At 48.7% G+C, this 23,108-nt stretch overlaps 2 protein-coding genes across 2 annotated transcripts in view; one reads left to right on the forward strand and one right to left on the reverse strand.

Moving 5' to 3' along the window:
• Nucleotides 1-42: 42 nt before the first annotated feature.
• Nucleotides 43-3,833, forward strand: ABHD15 (abhydrolase domain containing 15). The gene is made up of 2 exons (XM_083875231.1): nucleotides 43-909; nucleotides 2,145-3,833. Exons 1-2 carry the CDS (start codon nucleotides 71-73, stop codon nucleotides 2,620-2,622), a joined length of 1,317 nt encoding a protein of 438 aa, XP_083731357.1. The 5' UTR covers nucleotides 43-70; the 3' UTR covers nucleotides 2,623-3,833.
• TAOK1 (TAO kinase 1) overlaps nucleotides 3,580-23,108 on the reverse strand; it is a 68,821-nt gene continuing 49,292 nt past the window's right edge. The window contains exons 15-20 of the mRNA XM_083875230.1: nucleotides 22,810-22,938; nucleotides 21,025-21,228; nucleotides 20,298-20,537; nucleotides 16,568-16,780; nucleotides 15,315-15,497; nucleotides 3,580-11,849 (exon numbers count right to left, since the gene is read on the reverse strand). Coding sequence (XP_083731356.1) covers nucleotides 11,388-11,849; nucleotides 15,315-15,497; nucleotides 16,568-16,780; nucleotides 20,298-20,537; nucleotides 21,025-21,228; nucleotides 22,810-22,938 — 1,431 coding nt within the window. The 3' untranslated portion in view covers nucleotides 3,580-11,387. The remainder of the gene's footprint in view (nucleotides 11,850-15,314; nucleotides 15,498-16,567; nucleotides 16,781-20,297; nucleotides 20,538-21,024; nucleotides 21,229-22,809; nucleotides 22,939-23,108) is intronic.

A 23,108-nucleotide genomic window follows, 5' to 3' on the forward strand; every position in this document is an offset into this window, starting at 1 on the left:
GCACGGCCCCGCCGTCGCTCTGTGAACCCGCCGACCATCGGGGCTGCCGGCTGGAGCTCCCGCAGCCTCCATGCTGTCCCCGGAGGGTTTGATGGCCGTAGCCGCGGTGCTCGTGGGGCTGGGCCTGCTGGCTTGGTGCCTTTGGGCAGGGAGGCTGGAAATACCTGGAGACCTGGCAGAGGAGGAGGAGGAGGAGAAGGAAGAGGGGATTCCCTTCATGGCCGAGGAGGGCTCGGGGCACTGCCGGCTGCTGTGCAAGCCCTCGGCTCTGGCCCAGCACCTGGTGCGGAGCTTGGGGCGCTCGGCGGCGCTGCGGGGGGGCCGCTGGCTGTGGCCGTGCTGGCCCCAGCTCCAGATGCTGTGGCAGCTCCTGCAGCTACCTGAGCCGGAGCCGGTGGTGGCCCGTGAGCTCCTGCAGCTGCCCGACGCTGGGCTGGTGGCCCTGGACTGGCTGGTGGGGCCGTGGGGGGCTGCGGGTGGCGGGGGGTGGATCTCCAGCCCGGTGCTGCTGCTCATCCCCAACGCTGCCGGGAAGGTGACGGCGGGGCTGCTGCAGCTGGGGCTGCGGGCGCTGGAGCGGGGCTTCATCCCCGTCATCTTCAACCGCCGGGGCCACAACGGCTGCCCCCTCACCACCCCCCGGCTCCAGCCCTTCGGGGATCCCGGGGACCTGCGGGAGGCTGTGACCTACCTGCGGTGCCGGCACCCCTCCGCCTCTCTGCTGGCCGTCAGCGAGGGCTCGGGCTCGGGGCTGCTGCTCGCCTACCTGGGCGAGAGCGGCTCCTCCAGCCGCCTGGCCGCCGCCGCCTGCCTCTCCCCCATCTTCCGTGCCCGGGACTGGTTTGAAGCCGGGATGCCCTGGCTTTACGAGTGGCCGCTGCTCCTCCACCTCAAGCAGGGATTGAGCAGGTCAGTGCAGTCCCTTGGGCTGGGGGAGGTGGACGGGGGTACCTCGGGAAGCCCCTCGGTCATCCCTGGGGGTGTGCATGGGGTGGGTGCTGCTGCTGATAGCGGGAGCCCCAGTGCGGGGGCAGAGGTGCTGAGGGCAGCAAAACGAGCTGGTTAATGAACACCTGCCTGGAGCCAGCTGCCTTGGGGCCAGCTGGGCCACCACATGTGTCCCCAGCCTGGCTGGGACTGCGGCAGCATCCTGGGGTTCCTGAGCTGGGAGATCTGTCAGCCCTGGGGGGGTCGGTGAAGCCCCTCTGTGCTTCTGCACCGTGAGGGGTGGGTGGGGCTGGCCCCTCTCCCTGCCCTGCCCCTTGTCCCGGCAGGACCTGACCCCCCCGTTGGCCCTGGGGGGACTGTGATGCCAAACCCACAGCTGGGCAGGGCGCTGTGACTGCTGCCGTCCCTTTCCAAGGGAAATGGGTTCCCTATTGCCCAACACAGCCAGGCTCGAGTGGGCCAAGCACTGGCTGAGACAGGAGACAAACTGTCCTGGGCCAAGGCTTTGAGCAAGTGAGCACTTCGCCGGGTGGTGCTGAGAGCTTGTGGGGGCAAAGGGACCTTGCAGGTTGCCAAATAGGGGCCAGAAGAATGCAGGTAAACCCCAAAAACATAGGGGCAAACAGGTGACAGGTGAAGCTGCAGCAAATCCCAAATGGGTGCAACAAGGTACAGTGTTTACTGCAGGGATGGGGTACTGGGGAGTGGGCAGCAGAGTCTCCCCCCTCCCTATTTCCTGATTCCCACAGCAAATGCTGCTGTCACGGTAACGAAAGGGGAGTGCCGGCTGTCTCCCGTTGTCATGGCACCCGGGCTGTGCTGTGGGGACCCTCCAGGATCCCTGGCAAGGGCCTCCTAAGCCACTCTGCGGTTAGGGCTGGTGAGGTCACCCGTTTCCCTGCGCGCAGGGCCAGGACCCTCGAGCAGCCTCAATATGGGCACACCAGCTGGTGGCACCCCCATGGCCGCACTCCTATAGCCCCCAGCACCAAGTGGCATCCCTGTGACCCTCCACCTTTACAGCAGCATGCCCCAACCCCTGCCAACATCCCCTGTGGTCCCCATCCCAGGCAGCATCCCCATGTACCCCCTGCCCATGGCAACCTCCCTGAGGTCTCCAGCAGCGTCCCCACCGCCCCCGCCCCTAGTGGCGCCCCTGCACCCCCAAGCCCACGGCGGCCGCCCCATCCCCGCAGGTACGCGGGGGCTCTGGCCGAGGTGGTGGACATGGACAAGCTCCTGGGCAGCCGCTCGCTGCGGGAGCTGGAGGAAACCCTCTTCTGCCGGACTCGGAGCCGCCCCACCAGCTGGGAGAGCTACTGGGAGCGCAACGAGCCCCTGCGCGACGCGGACGAGGCGGCGGTGCCGGTGCTGTGCCTCTGCAGCGCCGACGACCCCGTGCGCGGCCCCCCGGCCCAGAGCCTGCCCAGGGAGCTCTTCCGCAGCAGCCCCTACTTCTTCCTGCTGCTGACCCCGCACGGGGGGCACTGCGGCTTCCCCCGCCGGGGGCCGGGGCGCTGCTGGGCCCACGAGGCCGTGCTGGAATATTTCAAGGCCATAGCCGAGTTCCTGCGGACGGAGGAGAGGAGGAAAGGGCTGCCGCGGCCCCGCAGGTGGGGGGGTCTCCCGGTGGAGCCCCCCGTGTTCACCTGGCAGAGGTCCTACACGCGGTAGCCCCCTTGGGCCAGGGTCTCACAAAGGCAGGCAGACACTCCGTGTACTAAAATTACTTTATTACAGTTGATTTTTTTTTTTTTAACATTTCCTTTGCTATGATACAAAGGATACTTACAAACAAAATATTACATATGACCTTATTTTTTTTTCTCTTCTCTTATTTTCTGACAACTTGGTAACAGCTTTAAATGCACAATCTATACAATTAATACAGGTTATATATGAGCTATAATGTATGTTGAACCAGAAGAATACCAGAATACTGACAATATACTGTACATTAAGCCTTACCAGTTAGTGCTCGTGGCATTTTCTACAAGAAGGAAAACGCACACCTGTAGATTCACTCATACCAGCTGGTGCTACCAGACACGGAAGCAAGAAGGAGTTTAATTCCCCTGGTTAAATCCTTCGTGGCCCATCACCGTGGTGCTGAGCCTGGAAACCTCAGACCAGTGTTCATAGTAAAACAGCAGATATGTGTGTGTTTTTTTCTATCTAATGCTCTGTGGCACAGCACGGCACCAGCCGGGCTTGGCCATACCTGGATGATGCCCCAGAGCAAACGGCCATGGCGCTGGGGCCGGGCGCTGGGCGAGCTCTTGTTGGGGAGCTGGACCTCCTTGGGGAAGGGGAGAGGAGGAGGAGAGGAAAAGCAGCAACAGCTTTGCTGTCATCAGCAGGCAGCTCTTGGGTTTGTGCACATGAACAGGCGGTCGCCGAGGGAGAAGAGCAAGCCCAAGGCACGGCACTCCCAGCACGGCTCCGAGCCCGAGCGCACACGGAGCTCGTGCCCGGCAAACCCTCCATGGGGTCGGGCAGCAGCTGCCCTGTGGTCACCTCCTCACCAGGAAAGGTTTGCTTTTGTTTTGCAGCCAAAGCCAGAGGTGTGTGGCTACAGGTGTGCACTTCCCCTCCTCCCGCTGGGGTCTACATCGCACTGATAAGGTTACATTTTTGTTTTTTATTTAATTTTTTTTTTCCTTTTTAAAGCAACCAGCAAGTGAAGCATTTTTTTAGTTGACTGGCAAAAAGACCTGGCATTTGCACAAAAGCTGCAAATGGAAAAGAGCCATCCCCTCCTCCCACCCACTGCATCCCAGCCCAGAAAAATCCCAAACTGTTGGCGGAAGAAAGAAAAAAAAACCACAACAGGGGTGGAGGAGAGGAAAGGAAGGGGGAACAGGTTGGAAAATACCAGGTTTGAGTTAACATTCCCTTGACTTCACACAATTCTTGTGCAAAAAGAAACAACCCCCCCTCAAAAACAAAAAAACCCAAAACCCAGAAACATGCTGGAAATAATGAAAACAAATGGAAAGTAATATATAAAATTAAAAATATAAATAGGATGTCTGGCTGACTGGTAGAAGAATAGGTCATTTAGGTTACAAAAAGGAATATACATTCAAGAGGCTCTGAACCCAGTGGGGTAACTGATGTTAAACTTGTGTTAATAGTTAGGCTAGAATTCTCAAGTTTGTCTTTAAAATCTTCACAACACAAGCAAGCTATTTTTAAAAAATATACACTATACACACCTCACACAGCTTCTCCTATCCGTATTACACACGTTACGCTACCCTCCCATCCACTACACCGAGGGGGGGGTCCCACGGCCGAGGGGCCCGGGGTGTCCCCCCATCCCGTCCCGACCCCCCAGCCCCGCGGTGGCGGTGGGGCAGCGATGGCTGCGGGGCCGGGCAGGTCGCTTGGCCCCCTCCACATCTTAGCACAACCTTCTCAAAGCATTTACAAGTCACCAAAGGGCTGTAGCCTTTTATGTTATACACACTTCACTTTGCAACGTTAATTATTTACATCAGGGCTGCCCCCCCCCCCCCCCCCCCCCCCATCTTTTAGCTGTTTCTAGGCAGGTTAAAAAAAAAAAAAATGTTCCTGTTCCAAGCAAGCAGGGGGAAGAGCTGCGGGGGGTTAGGAGGGAAGAAAAGCTGAAGAAAGGAAGCGGGTGGTTTGCTTGCCAAAAGCCAAACCCGTACGTGCACGTCTGCCTCTCCTTCTCTGATCCTTGAATGCTTACAAGCTCCCATTCCCTACAAGCTCCAGGACAACCAGACCCGGAGAGCACGGCCTCACCGGTGCTCAAACTCCTCTGCTCGCGGCTTCCCGGGATGCTCAGCACAGCTATCGACTCACAGGCTTGCCTCTGCCACAGGACACGGAGCACAGATCCTGACCATTCCTAGGAGCCCACCCCTCACTTAGCGGCAGGTCTTGCAGGGCAAGCCAGCTGCAGTGGGGCAGGGACACCGGGACCCCCACAAGGCACCACTCTGCACCCCCAAACTCGCCCTCGGAGCTGCCACCAGCCACAGTCGGGCTCTGCCGGAGCCGTGCAGAGGCAGCGGCTGCCGACTTCAGCTTGTCAACAACCCTGTGCTGATTTCTGCACTCCGCTGAGCTCAGAGTTGCCATAGAAATGTGTGATCCTGGCACTAAAAGCAGGCAACGATCTCAAATCAAAGTCTTTTTTTGATTTGTTGTTTTTGGTTTTTGTTTTTTTTTTCCTCCAGTAGATTTAGATGAACTCAGGTTTAAGACAAAAGCAGTTGGACGGGGAAAAACAGATCATTTCTAGAGAGATTGAAAACCATAGTCACAAGCCGGTATTAAACTGCAGCAAAGAACCTGAACTTGGTTCCCATTGAGTTCAGCTCCAGAGCAAGCTCGAAGCCACCGCTCTGTCCCTCGCACTGCCCTCCGTGCGGCACATGACGCCCAAGGGAAGGAGATTCCACACAGCCATCAGGGAAAACCCAGCCAGAGGCTGGAAACTGAAAGCCCTGGGCTGTTGGCCTCCCCAGCTCGCAATATTTAAGCATAAATTCCTTACAGCATCACTGGACAAGTCTCAGGGATTAGGTGCATGCTGAACTACGACTGGCAATTACAGTAGCTTTTTGCTAGCTGGCACATACTGTATCTATAAATTTTAGTACAAAAACTTAAAAAATACAGAAACTAGGTCAATTTGTTAACTACATATTTACAGATAATTACAATTCTTTTCACTGACAATAATTAAACTAATTGTCAGTGAAAATTCAAACTGTGCATGTTCTGAGGTACCCGTACTCAAGGGTGGGGAGCGGGGCAGGGGGCCAGAGGGGCGAGATGGGGGGAAGTTTCCCCCCAGGGTTTGTTCACATCCGTGGGGGCAACACTTGGCCCTCCTGGTTCCTGGTCTCACTGTGTGCACTCAGAGAAAGCAAGGAGAGCGGGAGCTGATATTGGGGTCTTATTTTCCCTAGGACATGGCTTAAGGATGTTTTGAGGACGCCAGGCAGGTGCAGAGCCAATGGTCATGTACCAAACTGCCTTCTCCCCCCTAGGGAGCCTTCAGGTGAAGTGCAAGTATCTAGACCCACAGCTCAGTGGTTAAGGTGCTTGTTTGCCAGCAAATCCAATTTACTAAGTTCCTCTCTAGCTGACAAAGGGCTCTCCTTCCCCCAGAGAAGGGGGCAGGGATGCAGCAGGCAGCATCACAGCCCCAGTTGGCTGAACCTCATTGTGCAACAGGAACCTGGGTTATCTGCTGCCACTGCTCCCTGGTGGGGTGATGTTTACTAAAACAACTAGATCTATCAGGTTTTCTTATTTTCTGGCTGTAAACAGCAAGCCCCAACCCTCCAAAGAGCCTCACATATATTCCTCAAAAGACTCTGGCTCAATTGATTCATAAAAGTGCAAACTCAAACAACCACAGCAGAGGGACGATGACCAGCATCCCTGCCTGGGTATCCACTGCTCCTCTGTCCTTGGCATGTGGCTCTGGGCTCACTGCTGGCCAGCACTGGGGTGGGAACATCCTACAGGCAGGAGCACAGCTAAAGACAACACTACTCCTTGGGAAAGGGTAAGAATGACCCAACCAAACCTGAGTCTCTCCTAAAAAACTTGCAAGAGACCTTCCAAAAGGGACAGGGGGAATATTGCCTCTGAATTCTCCAGTAGCACAAAGAGAGCCCAGGGTTGGCATTCTGCTGAGCTGGCAGGGTGTCCTTGGGGGAAATGAGTGACCTGACACATGCGAGAACCGCTTATCCCCTGAACTGTCAAATGCCTCAAGATGGGGTCTGTAGAGGACAAAGGAGAAGGTCAGAAGGGTCTTCACAGCTTGAGGAGCTGGTGGTGTCCAGCATGGCACTCGCCCCTCTACTATGAGAAAGACCAGGGCAAGATTTACTAGAACTGCAGAGCAAGCACCCAGGAGAGGAACAAGACTGTCTGCTGCTGGCTGGACTTGAGTGACAAAGCACACAGGGCCTAAGCAGAATAAAGAATGGACCAAGAGCATCTCTGTGTGTATATATGGAGGTACAGACTGTACAGACACACGTGTACTTTAAATCTTCCAATTTAGGTTCTCTTTTGCCCCTCCACACAACCTAAGAACCTCCAGGTATCAGACACACACCAAGGCAGTCAGTGTTCAGAGCTAGTGGCAGCTCCACCTCAGGAATGCCAAAAGCCAGTGCCGGTGCAGTGAGCCAAGACCGTGCCGGGCTTGTGATCTTTCGTGGCGAGACGCAGCTGGGGACTCTGAGCTCAGCCTGCTGAGCACTTCACCGGCCCACTCGCCGCCTCCCCAGCAGATCCCTACATTGCCTCCACTGCTTGCCTATCACTAAACCATCTGGTTTTCCTCTCTGCTGCCTTCTGACTTTCTGGTACCCTCAGGGAGCTCCCTCCTCTCCTTCACAGCACACCCGCAGCAGCTACCTACCCTCTCATGCCCCAAAAAAAGCAAGCTGCAATTAGCAGGGCTGCACTTCAGCGAGGGTTCAGCCCTAGCACAGCCTGTGCCATGCCCGTGCCCTCGCCCTGAGAGCCCTGCTGAGGGGTTGCTTTTGCTCACAAACAGGAGCGCTAAAGAACAGCAGAACTCAAGTGCCCTGACAGAAATGCACAGCATGAGGCGTGTGTGCACCTATACCCACACACACGTACATACAGAGTATATAAATATATACAAATGAGATACCATATATATATCCAGAGAGATGTGCGTATTCAACAGAGTAATGGTAGACAGTGGTACGATAGGATTTATTGCCTCTCAAGAAATGGCACGTAAGCAGGGTCGAGGGGCTGGGAGCCTGGAGGTGAGGGGTCCTGGGGGGTTTAAACAAGAGCACGGCCCCAGGATCACTCTGGCTGCACCCCCATGCAGGTCACAGCGAGTGTGCAGTGCCCGTTCTTCCGGCGAGGGAGGGCTGGGAGGGACACAGAACGATGCCAGCCTGGCCCTAAGCCAGGCAAGTAATGGCTGCAGGGAATTTCTGTGGAAAGTTTGGTATCACACCACGTATTTAGTTGTTCAACCTCTTTGAAGCTCACAGGCTTGGAGGGAATGCAGGTGAAACAGAGCTGTGGCCTCCATTTCAGTGCTGCATCCAAGGAATAAAGCACGTAATGTTCAACATAGAAGGGAGAGGTGGCTGCTGGCTCCCTGGGACCATAGAAAACAAGGGAAATGTGGTCCCTTTCACTGATTTTAAATAAAATCAAAGGAAATTTGAATCAGAAAGAGGTAAAAATGCTGGCTACTTTTTTCCATCTCTGGGCTAAGCTACACCAGAACTCCAGGTCTTTGCAGAGGGGAGAGAAAAATAACCACAGAAAAGAGATTTCAGGGGTCAAGCTGGTGATTTGATAATACCGCAATAAAGTCTGCAAAGTAGTCCACACAAGAGAGTTCCCCAGTGTTAAATATGAACATAAGAGATGCAAGAGAACATCTTTGCTGAGGTACTGGAAAAGTTTCCACAATTTACAGATTACAGTAATTTTAAAATCAAAGTTAGGGCATGACTGCAATGAGCACAACATAGAGCAATTGGCCTCACTTTTTAAAACACTTTACTTTTAAAAATAAGAGTTTGCAAACTGATTCAGAGAGTGTTTGCATCTCTCTAGTGCGCAGTTGTTCATGTATCTCAGAAATAAGCCTGAGATACACTAAAATTCTCAACACCAAGGGCCTCCTCAAATACCTCCAAGGCACAGCCTGACCCTGAGTTCCTCTGGCTACAGCTGTGTAATGAGGTGCTTCCTCTCGAGATCAGGCAGTTTTGGGACAGCTTTTCTTCCCCCACATACACACAGGGACACACACATTTAGACCAGTTGATCTGAATCAGTTTTTGCAAACTATTTTAATTAAAATATTAACTTGTTGGAATAGTCCAGGTCTGCACATGATATACATGTAAAAATGGTTACTACACAATTCTTTTTGAATACAAAAAAGCCAATATGGGATAGCCATCATTTGGATTCAGCATTCAGTCATGCTTGACATTACACAAAGAGATGTGTTGAGAGAATTCTGTTGAAGTAGCTCAATTTAAGCCAGAGACTTTGACCAAATTCAAACCATAACAGAAGCAGAAGAATGAACCCACTGAATTTGCAGGTATAGCCTGTCCCCACTGTAGCTGCTGCTGTTGGGATAGAGGAGCTGAACTCAAAATGCTGTATTAGCACCATGCTCTGGGCACACCCTCCACACTCACATGGTGAACCCCAATATAATTTTGGCCTTTTCATTTCAGTTCTGTCTCTCCTTCCAAACCTAGGAAAACACAAGTACCTTTCCTAAATGAGTTTCGCTGCATTTCAACAACACTGCAATGCAAAAGAGTGACCCCAAAGCATCCAATTCCACATAAAAACATAGCAGAGGAAAGGACAAGACAATTCACAGTCACCACTTGCCCCCAGGAGCATCCAGAGGCACCTCCATGGGACCCACACCTCGTCCCAGGCTTCTGTCAACTGTTACTACTACAAAACTCCTTACTAAGGGGCCGCTCAAACATGTTTTGGTAGAGTTTCCATCTTCAATTAGAGTGATATGCTATGTCAAGATGCTAGAAATCCCAGCTGGATTCACGAGACACTGGCAGAGAGTTAAGGATTGGGAGTGGATGTTAATTTAGCTAAAGAAAGAACGCCGCCCTGTCGAGTACTGAACAGCAGCGAGACACTATTTACTATATAAATATGTCACATGGACAAACACATTCGGAAAACCTCGCTTTTGAGCCCTATAAACATATTAAAGGCAAATCCTAGAGTTAGCAGCTAGAGTTTTCTTCAAGATGCAGCTAGTGTTTTCTTCAAGATGATTAGTGTGCAAGGAAAAACATTTACAAAGAACCCTGGCTGGTCAGTCCCCAAGACGGAAATCTTTGCCTCAAACCAAACTTTATCTACCTGCCTTTCCCAGTCCTGGCTGACCCAGACCGTCCTGGCACTGGCACGAGAGCACGGGGGCATCTCTGGTTCCCAGCACTAAGGAATGACACGATGCCACAAAGTCATTCAGTTATGAGACTCCCTGACCTTTTATCACTGTATGGATTTCACAATCTCCTTTGCTTCCTTTCAGTAGTACAGCAGCTCCTATGAGCCCTCTGGAAGTAGTGCCTTCTCACATGGTATGATACGCTGCCAAAATATCACAGCATCTCAAGGGACTGTAAAAGTTGTGAAGTATTGCAGCAATGAAAATAATAAAAAAGGAGCCTCACATGCAGCAAGATCTACAGTGGTGATGTGGGTTAGTCATCAGCTGGGAAAGAGTCATTGGCTCAGCTCCTCCTGGTACACCATGGCAACTAAACATTTCAACAGTTGGCTACACGCTACATGTAAACAGGAAATTGCAACAAGCCAAAAAGGTAATAAATTGGTGGATGTAGTGTAATAATGAAAAACCCGATCAATGGCATTTTGTAACTATGGCATCCTTCAAAACACCTCTGGCATTTGAGACTGATTGGCTGAAAGTCTAAACATTTCTGAATGGAGCAAAAAGGACTATGCTGGGTTCCAAGAATTATTCTGATGCTTAGCTAAAATGAGATGTCACAGTATTAGCTGTACAAGTGCATTACTTATGCTCCTCTTCCTAACCTCATCTGAGCTACCAGCAGCACAGTCACAGAGTGCCAAAGCAGACAGACAATTTCAAACATTCCTAGCCTGTTCCCTCCAGACAGGTTTACCTACAGAGTTCTCGGGAAGCTAACCAGTGCCTTCTGAGAGAACATCACTTCTTACACGACACGGAGCGGGCACTTGGGTAGAAGGGCCCTGTTGAGCCCTGGTGTCTCTTGGCCTCTCTTCTCACTTTCTTCCTCACCTACAACTCTTTGAAAATGCCTCTTGGCAGAGGCAATACCCTAGAAATGTATCCAATTTAATGACAAATAAAAATGGAACAGAAGATCCAGCTGTTCCTCCCCTGGATGACGGTTTAAAGGCAGCTCGCCTGGTTTTTGCAGGGTGGCAGATCAAAATTTATGGACATGGGAGGAGGTCTCCATTCTCCCTCAGACTTCCTACATGGATGGCATGATGAGGGCAGTCTGAGGCCCTTCTGTCCTGTCAGTGTGATGACCACCAGCCAACTCTTCTGACTAATTGCATATATTTCTCAGACGCCCTCCCAAGACCCCTCCAAAAAGTAAAAACAAAACAAAACAAAACAAAAACCAACAACAAAACAAAAAAACCAAAATCCACCCCCCCCAAACCCTGCAGCCAAATACTATGACATCCCAGTTAGTAAACACAAAACGTAATGCTTTACAAAATGAATACAATATTCCATGTGCACCCAGCTTCCACACGTCAGCACCGCACTGAGGAGGCTGCTGGGCTGGTGTCTGTAGGCAGTTTCTGTTGGCAGACAGCTCCAGTGGAATTGCCACCCTCAGTTATTGTTTAAGTTATGTATAAGACATGTGTGAACCATTGGATATTTGTGAAGTAACACTTGTGCTCCTGCTCATGCCCTGCTCCGTCCGTCCCCCAGAAGCTGTCCGCCTCAGAGCCTGGGGGCTGTTGCGGACCCCTATAGCACTACTTCGAGGTACCCCCTGCATGGGCCCCGAGGGGTGACCCCATGGCTGGGGTCCACCTTGCATTGGATGGCCCCAAGCTTGTGGTGGGCCACCCATGGGATGACCCCAGTGAGGTCCTGCACCCCCAGTAGGATTGTGGGACCAGCCAGAAGCTCCCGGGTAGCTGTGGCTGAACGCCTCGGGGGAGAGATTAGAAAGAACCATATTACTAAAACCTAGCCTCATGCTTTCTGAGTCAAAGGCTTCGATCTCGCGAGCTTGACGCTCCAGCAGGCTTCGTATCCGCTCGGTGCGCTCGTTCTGCAACGCCAGCATCTCCTCCTCAATCTAGGAAGGAAAAAAAGAGACAGTCTGTAGTAGCAGGACAGGCACAGCCTCTGGAGGACCTGTAACAGCTACTGAGGGACTTTCTCCTTATGTTTGTGCAGGAAACTGGCTCTAGATCAGATGTCCGTGGACATGCAGTCTGTTCTGAATACAAAAGGGTCAATTTTTTAAGGGTTTAAGTCCCACAGACCCAAGCATGGTGAACACCAGTTGGGGCATGTTGGTCCCTGTTCCCTGGTGCATACCTGAATTTGAGGGATGCAAATCTGAAGTCTGCACTGATACCAACGGCTTGACATAGATGAGTCTTCTGAGATACAGCAAAGTCTACAGCTTCCATAGAAGCCTACTGGGAAAGCACCTTCAGGTACAGCCTGCCAACACAGCTTAGGGTGACCTTCACTGTTTGTAGCTGAATCTGATGATGATTATGATGATGACTGCTGTTTTCCCTGAGATTCAATGCACAAGCCCACATTCAGCTTCCTCTCTAATGTTCACTGGCCAGATTTTCCTCGCTCATGTATTTATCATCTCCTATCAACTCCTTTCCTAATTTGGTTTTCTCATATTTCACTGCCCTGATACTGTTTCCAGGGTGTGTGGCTGAAGGACATAGGCAGTGCTGTTTGAGTTGTGTGGCAGATTATTAGCTAGATGATATGCAAGCTGGCAACTCAAATTTCTCCCCCATAACGCTGTTCCAAATTGGTTTCCATGACTGCTTTGGTGGGGGCACTGGGATCAGCACTTTAAGTACTGAAAACACAGGACTACGGCCTCCTGACAGACACCCATCAGAACAAGGAAGAAAGCCTGCCTTATTGAAATCTTTGCAGTCAGGTGGAGAACCAAAATCCATTATCTGCTTGCCAGCACTGAAAAAGCTTCTTTTGGCCTCAGTGAAAAAGACCAAATGGGGAAAAAGCAGCAGCCAAGACTTTCAGCACAGCCCACTGGCATCTCCCTGCTGTCAGCAGCAACATGGCCAAGAGGTGTTATCTGGGTCTGTGCTGAATGCACCAGGCAGAGCCTTGTACTTGTAAGCACTCTCCTGCCTGACTCAGGGAATATGCAAAGTAATTTCATCTGGAATTGAGGAAACAATCTGCTCCAGCATGAGTCATCTCCTGAGCCATTTGGGGCTTTCAGAAACTCCTTCTCCACTTGCCTGTTACTCTAGGTGAGTGACAGACTCTGCACTGAGCAGCCCTGCTCACTATTCCTGTTGAAAGCCACAAAGGCAGCAGAGGAAGAAGGTGCCTTCTCTAACATTAGCTCTTTAAAAGGTTCTGCTTGTTTTTTTCCTGTCCTGTTTTCTAAGTAGAATCCTCCTTTTTCAATGTCTTCAGCATGTCACCTTTTTCAGTCTCAGTGACAGTGTAACACACAGGACTTGGTGCAACTGAACTTCACTGAAAGGCCTGACACTTTGTTAAAGTGACATCACTCAAACCACTCTGAAAATGAAGTGTCTGAGGCATGTGGGAAGGAAATGACTAAATCTGAACTCTTTTAAAGACACTCTTGGGACATGCTCATTGCTGGTGCAATACAAACAACATTTCACATCAATGGGGCTTGGCTACTCCCTCCTTACTCCAGGGCTGGACATGACACGCATGCTCTGGTGAGTTATGGTGATGGGCACCACCAAAAATAAAGGGCAGCCTGCTGAAAAGGAAGCAGATTTCTATGCATACACTAACTTCTGGAATCTGGTTTATTATTGAACACCAGGGACTGACTTTGCCACAGGCTACACGTTTATTTGTGCATATAAATGCAGACATTCATCTTGAGCACATACCTGCCCTTTCTCTGGCTGCCAGCTTCAGTTAGCACATGCCAGCAAACACCAGGTGACATCGCTGAGGGACCCACACCGGAACACTCACAACTCTTAGCTCTTACAAAAACAGAACATCACCTCTCCTCCCAAAAAATACCCTTGCAAAAGAACGACGTGTCTGCCTCTGGACCCACATGTCTGCCCTTGAGTCACTGCCAAGTGCCTGGAACCCCACCAAGGTCTCATTGCTGGTGCATGACTTGTGATTTTCATGTGCCAAGACTGCACATATTGCTACAGGAACCTATGAAAGCTGAAACACCATCAATTTTTTTGCTATTCTAAGGCAATATATGTTTGTGCTATAGACACAAGCATGTAGAAAATTATGCTAGGTGATATTTCTATCATTTTTTCCTCTCTGTGAAGTAGTATTGCTAAGCTTCCTATCTCCATGATGCCAAATCATCCACAGGGGTTTTCCATGCACAGAGACTTCAATCCTGGTACACAGTGGAAGATTTCTACAACATTATTGGTTGATATGGGTTTCTTTGAGTCACTAGCCTCGCTGCAGCTTCTAACACTATCTGCAACATATGCTTCTCCCACAGAGCAGGGAGCACTGGCTCACTGTGGCACTTCCTCCCCGAGCAGCTCATGCCACCAGAGGGCAATGCACCTCCAGATAAATCCATACTCGTGCCAGGCTGTGACGGGAGCTGGGACCAAAATAACCAGCAGTGGTGTCTAAAGGCAGCTATTGCACACGAGTGACACACAGGAACTCTGCTTTCACAAATCCATCTGTTTTCTGAGAGCAATTGCCTCCTTGCAGAAGACCAAAGACTGAAAGGGCTGTGCTGCCTCCTTGGGGGTGCTCCCTTCTCTGGCCGTGAGGTGGAGCACTGCTCTGTGGACTATCCCAGTATCCATCCATTAGCCCCTGGAAGAATTTCAGTGTAAAGAACCTCGAGGCCACAGAGGAATCACCCTAATTTATTACACATTGATGAACAAAACTGGGAACTTTTGTGTGAATGGCAATGGCTGACACCTATAGGGCAAGTCCAGAGGGAAAACAACTGCAGAAGGAAGGCTGACAGTATATTTCCTTTCACCAGTTTTTGGTGCATTTCCCTTCCCTTGGTCTGTGTAGGCTACTCCATATTCTACACGTCTGGCACTGCACAGAAAAGCGAACTTCAACAAGGAGCACCTGAATACATGTAGCCAACTACAAGCTGAGATCTCAGGAGCAGCAGATGCACATACCTGTGGTTTTGGCTACCTGAGTTTGCTCGTTAAGACACATAATTTCATAGGGAAACTGCAGCCCTCAGCTTTAGGTTGTTACTGTCTGCTCTCTGATGGGCCAGAAAAGCCAATATCCAGCTTAGAGACAGAGAGAACAATTCTCTTTCCCTTCTGCCCAGGGAGGCACAGCCCCCTCTGGCACACTTCAGGCAGCTCTATCCCAGCCAGAAGCTGCTCACACAGGAGGGCTGAGCTGGCAGAAAGTTTAGTCTATGTGTCATTGAGCTTTCAACCCCAGAGAGACAAACACCCAAATGATCTGTGTTACTATATACAGCAAAGAGCAGTTTCTCTTTCACTGATAAGTGGAATTTAGGATCTGAAATATGGAGTGTGCTTAGGATGGTTCACTTTACCTTCTGCTCCAGGAGGGCCCGGCGGAGGGACACCCTCTGCTCAAGATCACGCAGCTCCCGATCATGCTGGGCTTCTGCCTGCATCTTGATTTTACTCTGATATGCGTTCAGCAGCTCCAATTCTTGCTGCAGCTGCATCTTCAAAACCTGGCACTCTGCTTCCTGCGCCTCATCCAAACGCAGCTGGGAAAAGACAGACAATAGAGACGTTTCACCACGGGGTAACCACTGCTGACACTCCAGGGGAGGACCGCGGGGAGGGGGAGAATGGGTTGGGACATTGTTTTCTTAGCAATACAATTGGTCTCTATTGTACTTCGCTTCGCTGAACAGAGGACCTATAGTGACAAAGACTGGTGACAGTGAGCCCACAGCACTGATGCAAGTGATGCTGATGAGCAGTGGCGCCTCAGGAACCACGATCCACACTGCAGAGACCAGACTGCTGGAGGTGCAAACATCCTCAGCTCTCCTTTCACTACAGGCAAAGAGAAGCTCTCTTGCTCTGTTCAACTGGATTAACCAATTACCTCTACCCAGGAGACTTAAGTCCACAGCCCTGCCAATGCAGGACTTTGGGCACAAGGATATAATGAAATAAACCTAAAAGCAATATGATACTGAACTTTTAACCTTCCCATCATAAATGAAGCCAGCTACCCTGCCTCACAGCGTTAAATTTGTGTACAAAGTGATGTGAGCAGGACGCAATATGCAAGAATTGCAAAGAAAAGTGCACATTTAATGTAGCAAGGATTCGAAGCATTGCTCATGTGGTCACTCCTTAAAGAAGGAATCACAGAACTTTCGCAACAGTTTGACCTCAGATTTACAGTCAAAACTGTGGACTCCTCCATGACTCAATGAGCATCTTCTACTAGTGGCACATGCTTGGGTTGGTATCATCAACAAATCAAAATCTAAATGAGTTAAGACAGCCAGTTGCAAACGATGTAATGATGCTCTAACAGGGATGTTTATGCTGCCACATTTCATGCAAAAGCAGTCCTCTGGCCACACAGATGCATCACTTTGCATCTCTACAACAGCAGCTTCAGCTTCAGCCTGCCTGGAGGGGGTGGTAGGTCTTTCCTCTGCATTTGAACTCTGCTTTCTAAACACAGAGGAAGGACTGTGCAGGGAATAGCGTGTGCAGCAAGGAAGCAGAAAGCCTGCTGTCAGGATACAGAGCGGTTAAAATGCAAACATCCCTCTTTGGCTGAGGAACCCTGGGTCCCTCGGAGGCGACTCACAGCTTGTGTAGAGAGCATTTCATTAATGCTGTGATCATACTGCTCAGCCAGGATAGCCAGCTTCCGGGTCTGCTCCTCCTTGAGCCGTTTGAGGACAGCTTTATGTTCACTCTTTGGCGTGGTCTCCAGCAGATGGTTTCTCAGTGCTTTGTACTGTCTGGTTTGGATCTTGCATGTATCCTGAAACTGCTTCTTTATCTGTAGTTCTTTTGACTGGAAAGATGGAGGGGACACAAAGAAAAAACCAGCATGTTTCAAATGAGCGAAATATCCATTCAAATGGATATTTAGGATTACATTAAGGATATGAGTTCAAGAATCCACAAATGTATATTAACATCTACAGTGCAAGGAGGGAAGCAAAATACACAAGAGGCAATGACTATTGCTGCAGCTGCTTTGACACTGCTACTGTGCGAAACAATTACAATACAGACACTTTCATAACAAAGCTCCAGCCTAAATACAGCTGTCTTTGCACAAAGAGCCTCACATTTGTCACTGGACTGGATCCAGTCCTGGGTGTTGCTTTTCAAGAAAAGTTCTTGAGGGACAGGACTAATACTTATTAGCACCAAAAGCCATACTTACACAACTGTGCTTGTATGGCACATATATATGAACAGCACTTAATGTTATGAAAAGAAGCAGATCTGGTGCATGGGAGAGGACAGGAAAAAAGAATAACACTTTTTCCATTGAGGGTTTGGTGAATATAAGATGTATTCTAACCCTTGATATTACGAACCTGGTTTTCACAGAGAACCCCAAAAAGACTAGATGTTTTAAAATGTACACCACAAAACAGTAATACTGTGCTGGTCTAGCAAACAAAACAATTCCCCAGTATTACTGGAGATGGAATTTTTCTCCCCTTGCACTTGCTAGCATCTCTGAATTGTTTAGAGACATAGCTGTGATTGCACACAGGGCTGGGAGACACCAATCCTGGAAAAGGTACTGGCATTTGTTTTTGCTGTATGACCTAGAATAAATTATTTTTTTTCTTTTACCTGTCTCCAGAGAAGCTTGTGAGGGTTAACACCTAAGTGTTTCAAGATCCTGAAAAGGAGGGTGTTGTGGAGTTCCCTGTATCCTTCTATGGGATGGCTGGCAGGGATACTTCCAACAAAGCAAAACCCAGAAGTGATGAGCGATGGTGGTTAACTGACAGATGGTCAAGTTCACCATGGTAAGAATAAATAAATAAATAAACATAAACCACTAAAATCAGACATGAGGACATTCTCATTGTTAGGCACTGTGCCAAATACTGAAGCACTAGAGGCACCAACAGAGCACAGGACCAGATTCCTGTTGCAGTAAGTTGGAAGAGCTCTGGGATCAAAACCAGTGAGGCAAATCTCTGTGCATGGCCATATCAGCCCCTCCACTGCCAGCTCCTGGCACTAACTCAGGGATCAGCAGGGCAGGTGATAAGCACAGCACTTGCAGCCACCTCAAAAGGTGCAGTGGGATCAAACAACACACCCAGCCCAAGCACACTTTGCTTCATAAAACAATAACACTTTGCTAACCTGATGCAGAGAGCAGGACAAATATGTGTTTCATCCATATCAAAACATGTATCATGAAGAGGAATGCATCACTTTTAACCTTTCTAAATTTCACAGAAAGTTATTTCCTTCCAGGAAACCTTTAAGGTTGTTTCTCACTGCCCTTAAGGGAAGTGTCAGCAGGTTACACATTCCCATCAGGGACCTGGTCACAGCAAAACACTATCAACCTATTTTGTCCTCATTTTCTGTGAAGTCTTGCTTGGACACCAGACTGTTTACAGGCTCCCAATCCAAAGGCTTTAACAACAGGAAACAGAAGGGAGGGGTAAGATTTCCAGTCAGACTTCTGACAAGATCATTTTGACCTAGTATTGTGAAATACCAGCAAGAGGGTATTTGCATCACAATTAACACACTCGAAATAATAACAGCCGTTTTCACTGAAGGGTGAATTCTAGTTATGGGTCCTTCTGGTGCTGTCATAGAACAGACACTGACCGTTAAAAACGTGCTTCCAGGACAAAGGGCCTCACTAAATAACAAAGGGAAAGCCTGAAATGTGCCCTTGAGGGAAAACGTTGCTGGGGAGAGAAACTGAACAAATGGTCAAATTATCTATTCAATTAAGAATACTTGCCTGCATTAGTCAGAAGCAGGAGAAGGAGTTAATGCTAGAGAACAGCCTCGATAAAGAGGGGATTGTGCTACAAACCCGATGGTTGTCCACGGGCTGTGCTGTTAGCACTGCGTGTACGCAAAGGTGCAGGATTGACAGCTCAAGCCTGAAATCCTTCACTAATCACAGAACAGCCATGCAAAGCAAAGTGCAAGCTTTCCATGCTCACTGCAAAATGCTCCAGCCCTGTCCTCCCTGGAAAAGGGAAGGAGTTGGAGAGTCTGCAGAGGTGAGAGGGCAGCCAAGCCCCTGCAGCACAGAAGTACCACAGATCCTGCTGTCCCAACAGCAGCCAGGGAAGAGCGGACATGCTGCCCACTCGTGTTTGCACCACATCACCTTGGGGAGGCAGAACTCATTCATGCTAATCTCAGAAGGATCAACCTAATACAGCTGCTTCAGTTTTATTCAGCTCAGAGTGCAGCACAGCTTCCCTGTGAAGTCATCTGCTATTTATACACTATATCCTTGGAGATTCTCAACAGTGATCAGATGGTCCCTTGTTCTCTCTCACAAGCCAGGTTTTCATTATTTAATATTATTCTAATATTGACAAATCAGGTATATTTTTTTCTTTTCTGAAGTTCTTTTTTCAAGTTGGTTATTTTCTCTGTAAAAAGATAACTTGCAGGTGGTGAAAACTAAGTCAGATGGAAAATATCATGAAGAGGAAAGATGTAGAACAACAAAGAAACTCCATGTTCAGTATGCCATACACTCATTTTGTTACTGGCATAGCTGAACACTGGGTGGAGAGAAGAAGTCTGCCTCCTCAAAGGAAATGTACCAGGCAGCTTTGTGAAAGGCCTTATACTCCCTTCTCAGACACTTCAGAATAAACCACTGGACTTCTTTGGATGAAGTGAAGGCTTAAATGAGAACACTAAAAGCCTCAATCACTGAGGCCCCATAATTCTGGTCAGCCACCATAGCTACAAGGGCAGCATGAGAAACCCAAGAAACACACAGCAAAGGTCAGTGCCAGGAGCTTCCTGAGGACACTGCACTTGGCTGGTGTCTCTCTCTTCCCCCTTCCCCACTTGCCACCATGTCAGCTTTAATATAAAAGCACTAACCAGGTGAGTTAGCCAAGACTGAGAGTACAGATCATTTTGATGCACACAGCAACACAAAGCTTTTGGGTTTTGTTTTTAAATTGCACTGCTTCATTACAGAAATACTGGGTTTTATTTTTGTATATGGGGGAGAGAAGGATCAGAAAATGATGTAGGAGGGGGGGAAAAAAAAAAAGCATACTGTGAACATTAAATGCATTTTAAACTACCCAAGAAAGGAAGGGACATTGCTGAGAAGAGCTCTTCAAAGAAAAGGCGGGATTAGTGCTACTGTGGCCTGCCCTGTAACCCTGATCACCACAATCATGGAACTCTTCAAGTTAATGAGCTTCAAATCACATTGGTCCTGCCTGCACTGCAAACAGGCTGTAACGGACCACTTTTCCATGGACCACTTTTCCACTACCACCAGCTCCTACATCCCTTGGTACCTTTGGAGCTCCTACACCACTTAGTACCTTCAGGCTCTTGGGCTGCTGCCGGACCTCCATGACGTGCTTGCGCCGCAGCTCCCGCTCCCGGCGCTTGTTGTATTCCAGCTGGTTGGTGAGCTCGGTCTGGTGCTGGAGCCGGATCAGCTCGCAGCGCATCTTCTGGATGGTGCTGAGATGGCGGAACTCCAGCTCCTGCATGGACTCGTGCTGACGCAGCAGCATGGCGTGCTCCAGGTCTTTCTGTGTCTGCCTTTTGTTTAGCTCCTAGCAGGAGGACAGAGGGAATTATTAGGTTCTTTGTACTTACTTGGATTTCCGTTGACAAAGTGACATTTCACTTTGTTCACAAGGGCATTTCTCCCTTTCCAAGGCATCTGAGGACAGACCACAGAGTTTCTCGGTCTTATCAGCAGCAGACAGCAACGCCACCGGTAATTTTTCCTTCCTCATTTCACTTTTCTTCTTCCTGTTCTAGATGCTCAACAGGATTCACAGTAAGCATTTTCTGTTAACTGTTGTGTCTGATGACTTTTTGGACCTAACAAATTCTCCCGCAACAGGGCATTAACCTGTACACTGGATACCACAGGGATTATCAGATGGTGCTACAAAGCAACCAACCACTGTTCTACCAGAACACTTTGCATGCAGTAACAAACACTTCTGTTTGATTTGAGTTGGACTGCAGGTGTTCCTGTGAGATGCACTTCACACAGGTGTATCCAGGTTTCATCTCTGCCTGTTCCCTTACCTCCCGAACCAGGTCCTGCTCCAGGTTATGGCGGCCCAGGAGCATCCGTCTCTTGAAGCGACGACACTCCAGCTCCAAGTACTGCCTCTGACGCCTCAGTAGGTTGGCCTCTTCTTCTGCCTGGAAATGCTGGATGTTCTCCTTCTGCTTGGAGAGCCACTCTTGCTTCTCCTTCTTTGGAGTGCTCTGGTTTTCATTCAGCTCCTGATAATCGCAAGGTAATTAATTGGGGAATAGTTACATTAAGTTCCTTGGCCATGAACTGGACAGACCAGGCTAATAAACCCCTGAACTATGTTCTACCCCCTTCTCAAAATTGGTGCCATCTCAGCCTCTTCAAAATGCATCATATCCCATAAATAACACTAAGGAAATACCAGGAGACAATTCACAGCAGAGCAAATTCAACTATAGCCCTTTTTTTTTTTTTTTGCACTGGCCAAAATACTGGTTTATGTCCACAGTTTCCAGACTTACATATTAGCTGAAAATGTAAAAATGTGTGGTTGCCACTGAAAACACTTGAAGGTACTGTCATACTGCCTAGCAAACATTTTTACAGGCTCCCAAAGGACTGGCAGAAGGAGAGCATTGCTATCCTGTGGTTCAAGCAGAACTCCAGCCACATGAAGCACATCAGAAAATTTTTTGTGACTTGCTTGATCAGAGAACATACCCATTTTACAGTAACTCATCAAGACAGAGTTGCTCGTTGAGATCCCATAACTAACAAAAACAATGTAAAGAAGCTCACAGGTAAAACTTAAAACTTTCCACATTTGTAAAACATAGCTTAAAGTTTCTTTGGCAAAAGACTCTGCTTGCTTGAATTGCATACTAGAGATGCCCATGCAGTAATTAAGACTTGTTGTGATACATTTCAACTGAAGTATGAGACAGAACTCCTCTGTATTTCATCAGTGTTTCTTGGTGCTCTGTGATCTACTGCCCACTTAGAAAAAGATTCTATGTTATTATAAAGAGCCCACGCTACTCTAGTTTTTTGTTAGATCTTTTTTGGCTCTGCTGCTCTTTAGCCTTTTTTTTCTCCTGGGAAATGCCTATGTTTGGGAATATTTCCCTCTGGAGCAAGTTCCAAAGTTGTGTCACACAAGTTGATGGTTGAGCATTAAATGGTTCTTTCAAAAAAATTATTTATAGTGCTTATGGTCTCAGTCACTCCAAAAAAAGAAAAAGGAAGTTTGATTCTACAGTTTCTTTGCATTTCACAGAGATCTCAACTTTCACTAAAATGCAATGATTATTAAGTAATTACACAGGTTTCTCCATTAAAATTAATAGTGCTTTACAGGTATTTTCCTTACAAAAAATGCAGTTCATCTTTACTGCTCTGTTCTATTGCTCCTGTACAGGAATATCATTCAGTGATAAGAAACTTCACTAACTGCTGCAGGGAATGACCACTACCTGCAACAACAATGTATGAAAAAATCTTCATGATCTTTCATAAACTATCTTTTTTCATTCCTTAGGCTTGTCAAATTTGCATGTTTCTGGCCAAAAAGCAGTATTAAACAATGGAGAGGGTTTGTACTTTCACAAGAAAAACATACAGGTTTTTCTTGTGAAACATACTGACTAAATAAATTCTCTTATTCAAAGGTCAAAGATATGAAACAAATATAGTACACACAGGACCCTGCTCATGAAATGCAGAACTCCCTGCAATCCTGTGGAAGTTCAGTGGTGCACAATGTCACTTTGATTTTTGCATGTTCACCGCTCTCACACCATATCACATATTTCTCATTGGAGATGAGTTACCTCTTTCAGCTGCTCTTTACGGAGTTTATATTCTCTCTTCTGGGACTCCAGGAAACTGTTCAATTCTTTTTTCTGTTGGGCCTGAATATGCTGTTGAAACTTCTTTTCCTCATTGGCCATCACTTTAGCCTACAGCAAATCAGCAGCCAAGTCAGTCTGAGTCCCAATGGATTACAGTTCGTGTCCGGTTTCATCCTCAAGACCCAGAACTCATGGTAGTCACCACAATATCCACTACACCTCTGGACAAGTCCAAGTCAGAGATGCTTGTCCTCACTCTCCCCTCATTCCGCATCCCA

The sequence above is a fragment of the Zosterops lateralis genome, assembly GCF_965231275.1.
Source record: "Zosterops lateralis genome assembly, chromosome: 19".
Lineage (NCBI taxonomy): Eukaryota > Metazoa > Chordata > Aves > Passeriformes > Zosteropidae > Zosterops > Zosterops lateralis.

Bases quoted from the DNA above. Each gene is read 5' to 3' on its own strand.
- ABHD15 (XM_083875231.1), top strand. From the start codon at position 71: ATGCTGTCCCCGGAGGGTTTGATGGCCGTAGCCGCGGTGCTCGTGGGG. The intron at 910-2,144 runs GTCAGTGCAGTC...CCATCCCCGCAG, and splicing joins CTCAAGCAGGGATTGAGCAG to GTACGCGGGGGCTCTGGCCG.